General features: G+C 48.6%; 1 protein-coding gene across 1 annotated transcript; it reads right to left on the bottom strand.

Annotated features, from left to right (window-relative positions):
* Window positions 1-928: 928 nt before the first annotated feature.
* PtA15_7A813 (uncharacterized protein) lies at window positions 929-3,995 on the bottom strand (the record flags this gene model as incomplete). The annotated part of the gene is made up of 2 exons (XM_053171459.1): window positions 929-1,020; window positions 3,938-3,995. 2 exons carry the CDS (start codon window positions 3,993-3,995, stop codon window positions 929-931), a joined length of 150 nt encoding a protein of 49 aa, XP_053022638.1.
* Window positions 3,996-4,086: the final 91 nt, after the last annotated feature.

The following is a 4,086-nucleotide window of genomic DNA, read 5'->3' as shown; positions in this document are numbered from 1 at the left end:
ATTGGTTGGTATCAGATACGTATCGCTATGTATCAGATACGTATTGCTATGTATTTGTATTGGATACAGCAATGTATCAAATACATACCAATACCAGCTCATCCAGCGCCAGCCAGCGCGCCAGCTCCAGCGCTAGCCAGCTCCAGTGGAGCTGGCCCGGCCAGCTCTGCTGTCCTTTGGCTTTTAGCCGAAGAAAAATGCATTATTTTCTTTGGCTAATAGCCAAAGAAAAAAGGGACAAAACTCGGGATGAGTGCGTGAAAAGGCTGCCCTCCGGGTGAAATGCTAAAGAGTAGAGGACACCAATAGAGTAATGAAACTCAAGAAAAGGTGTGGCGCAGGAGATCAGGAAGATATCAGGGTAAGGTGATGAAATGGCAAAGTAAGTAATGCTCTCACACAGAATGGTTACTGGATGTTGAACAGGCAAGATGATATAATTGTCAAGGCAGAATGGCTACTGTAATTGACTATAAGGTAACTATGAGACTATATAACTATTGACCAACTACTGTCTGATGAGCTGATGGGGGACTAAAGTGTGGAAAAAGGGGCAGCTTATATAGACAATCTGGGGGGCGGTTGACTTGTGGTTGTGGAAAACATGAAACAGTGAAAAACTTCAATCAAGGAGAAGTGTAAGAGAAATGAACAAAAGGGATGAGGCGCATGAAGATGAGACAAGTACTAATCCCAAAGTAGGTGCATTAGTGTGAAACCAAGAGGCAAGAAAAGGGCTGTTGAGTTGATGATAATGAATGTCTCTACGGACACGGGTACACTCGCACCCGTGTGTTGCACCCGTCTCCACCAAAAAAAGCCGCACCCGTACCCGGACACGGCACCCACAGGCGGGTGCGGCGTGTACACAGGCGGTACTACAGGCGGGTGCGGCGTGTAATCTTGACTGCCCTGTTCTTCGGGGGGATTATCTGCGGGCGAAGACGTGCAATTGGATTGGGTTCTGAGTCAGTTGCGGGAGCGAGGCATCGGGGTTGGTTCCGAAGAGGGATGCAAGACCTGGATATCCCAATGGCGAGCAGATATCAACCTGGGACGGGAGCCCCAATGGGGTGTACTGCGGCAGGAGCACCGACCCAAGCCCCGCCCCAGCCCGGTGAGCTGGGGCGGTACCTGGATGGGTACCCGGGTGCTGCACCCGTTTAGCCCAAAAAACAGGCACCCGTACCCGTACACGGCACTCACAGGCGGGTGTGGGCGGTACCCGCCTACAGGTGGCCGGTACCGGCTGCGGGTGCGCAGAGACATTCATTAGTTGATGACCAATGTGGATTGATGTTTGATGCATGTCTGGATTTGGCGATGATGGAGTGTTTGATGTTGAGGCGCCTGGGTCCTGTGTCTGGTGTTCCGTGTTGTTGTCCTGAGTGGTTGGTTGCCTTGATAGTTGATTCCTGGAGCCTGCGGAGAGTGAAGGTGCTTTTGATGAGGCTCACCACACCGGATTTTTTTTCGATGGATCAAAAGAGGGGGTCTTACTTGCCCCCTCAAAAAATATTGGATTTTTTGAAGGTGTCCTTGTGATGCAAAAAAAAATCATAATATTAATCCAAAAAAAAGATAGCCCACCCCGGGGCATTTGCACCTGCTGTAAAACTTAAGTGGTCGGGTACCCAGCCCCTCAAAAAGAAAGTTCGAGGGGCAGCAGCTCTGGGCCCGGCTATCCCCCAGCCGCCGTGCCGATGGCCAGCACAGGCCATTGAGCGGAGTTGCACACTCCCCCAATGACCGGCCAGCACATGCGTGCATGTGGCACAAACTACCGGTCATCGAGGGGATTATGTACTCCTCTTGATGGCCAATCTATCCCGGTCATCGAGTGGAGTACATACTTCCCTTGATGACCGGGTCCATGCCGTTTATCGAGAGGAGTACATCCTTCCCTTGATGACCGGGTCCGTTCCAGTCATCGAGAGGAATGTTCACTCCTCTTGACGACCGGAGCTTGGTGACCTGGTTGCTCCGGTTGGCGAGAGGAGTGAACACTCCCCTTGATGAATGGAACGGACTTGGTCATTGAGGGAAGGATGTACTCCTCTCGATGACCGGCATGGACCCGGTCATCAAGGGAGGTATGTACTCCACTCGATGACCGGGATAGATTGGCCATCAAGAGGAGTACATAATCCCCTCAATGACCGGTAGTTTGTGCCACATGCACAAATGTGCTGGCAGGTCATCGGGGGAGTGTGCAACTCCGCTCAATGGCCTGTGCCGGCCATCGGCACGGCGGCTGGGGGATAGCCGGGCCCAGAGCTGCTGCCCCTTGAACTTTCTTTTTGAGGGGCTGGGTACCCAACCACTTAAGTTTTACAGCAGGTACAAATGCCCTGGGGTAGCGGGTGCCTTTTTTTTGGATTAATATTATGATTTTTTTTTTTTTTTGAATCACAAGGACACCTTCAAAAAATCCAATATTTTTTGGAGGGGCAAGTAAGACCCCCTCTTTTGATCCATCGAAAAAAAATCCGGAAAAATCACCTCCTTCTTTTGGGGGAAGTCACTGTGCGCGAAGTATTTTTCGGCTTGCGCGCACAGCGGGCTCGACGTTGGGGGACGGTCAATTCTGTGCGCAAAGAGTTTTCCGCTGCTGCGCAAAGTAGGTCCGTATAATAAATGTCCTGCTGAGTTTTAAAAATGTGTAACCCTGGCAGTTGTGAGGTATCCAAGGCAGCAACATGATTTCAAATGGTTAAATTAGAAATCCATGATCCACAAAAAAAGATAATTCAGACCATGATTTATGGTAAAGACACTATGGGCCATTTTGCCAATTGGAAACAATTTATTTGCCCATGATGGTTTCAAAAAGAACCATCAGAATCAGATGCTTCAACTTGCAACAGTGGTGATTGCCAATTTACACTATTCAGATAATCACAGCAATACATCAACATTAATCATATCAACATTAATCATATCAACACTTCAGCTTCCCACATCAAACCACATACCTGACAGGAAACCCCTAGTCTTTTTCACGACCCTACTCTTGTGCAACAAATGAACAGCCCAAATAGCCCATGCCTGATGATTGATTTCAGAATCACTGTTTCCATAAAATTTTAATTTGCACCCATCTTCCTGGCCACTCTTAGGGCTGTTTCTATCAAGTTTCACTCATATTAACCATCACATGGTATTAATCAACACCTGCCCTGATCAACCTGCTTGTGCATGATAGCAATCAATCCACTCTCATCAACCTGCTCCCAATTGGCAGCAATCATTCAATACAGTACCTTAATCAACATGCCTATACTCAATGCCAACATTTTGCTTGACCATCTCAAGATTTGTCAGCAGACTATTCATGTGGATCTCCTCCCTGATCCTCAAGTCACTTGGTTAATCAAAGCAAATCAGAACAAAAAGTTTGACAATAATCATCATCACACTGTGCAGGTAGCTAATTAACTATTCTTTTGCTTGAAAAACATCGTCATGAAACCTGATTATCAAGACATGAATATAAGCCACCATTGTGGAAACCTATAACATCTTTCCTGGCTGATGTAGACAAAATTACTACTGAAGGGAGCAGCGGGGAGGTTTGATTGACTTTTTACACCAAGAAACTAAAAGAAAACCCCAAACAATTGAAAACAGCAATAGAGAGGAGTTAAGAGAGGAGGAAGGACTTTGTGTTTACCTATGATGTCAAGCAGCTTGATCATGGTTCTGATCTGGGCCAAGCTATAAGTTTGGAAGTTTCCTGGGTAGTCATCGTGCCCTCAACGTTGGGGAGGGGATCGGAATTCTGGAAGTTCTGGTTCGCGGCGGAGGCGTTGGGGAGCTTGAGAGCAGAGGGCCGGGGCCGAGGCCAAGGCTGGCGGCGAAGAGCGGTGCGGTGAAGTGGTGTGTTTGTGGTCGGAGAGGGGGGGGGGGGGGGGCAGAAGGGCGTATGGGGAGATACTTGACGGGGTGCGCTTGTTTGAGGGGAAGAGTTGGAGCAGGAGGCGGTCGCCATTCATGAGGGAGATGCTTGTGTGATGAGACTGGCCACTTGTTTTCGGATGTGCCTCGTTTGCCAGCAGCACAAAGCTGTTGCTCGTGCTCAAAAAC

Source organism: Puccinia triticina, chromosome 7A (assembly GCF_026914185.1).
Source record: "Puccinia triticina chromosome 7A, complete sequence".
Classification (NCBI taxonomy): Eukaryota; Fungi; Basidiomycota; class Pucciniomycetes; order Pucciniales; family Pucciniaceae; genus Puccinia; species Puccinia triticina.
Note: the sequence above shows the minus strand (reverse complement) of the source record. Positions and strands in the feature narration are given on the sequence as shown.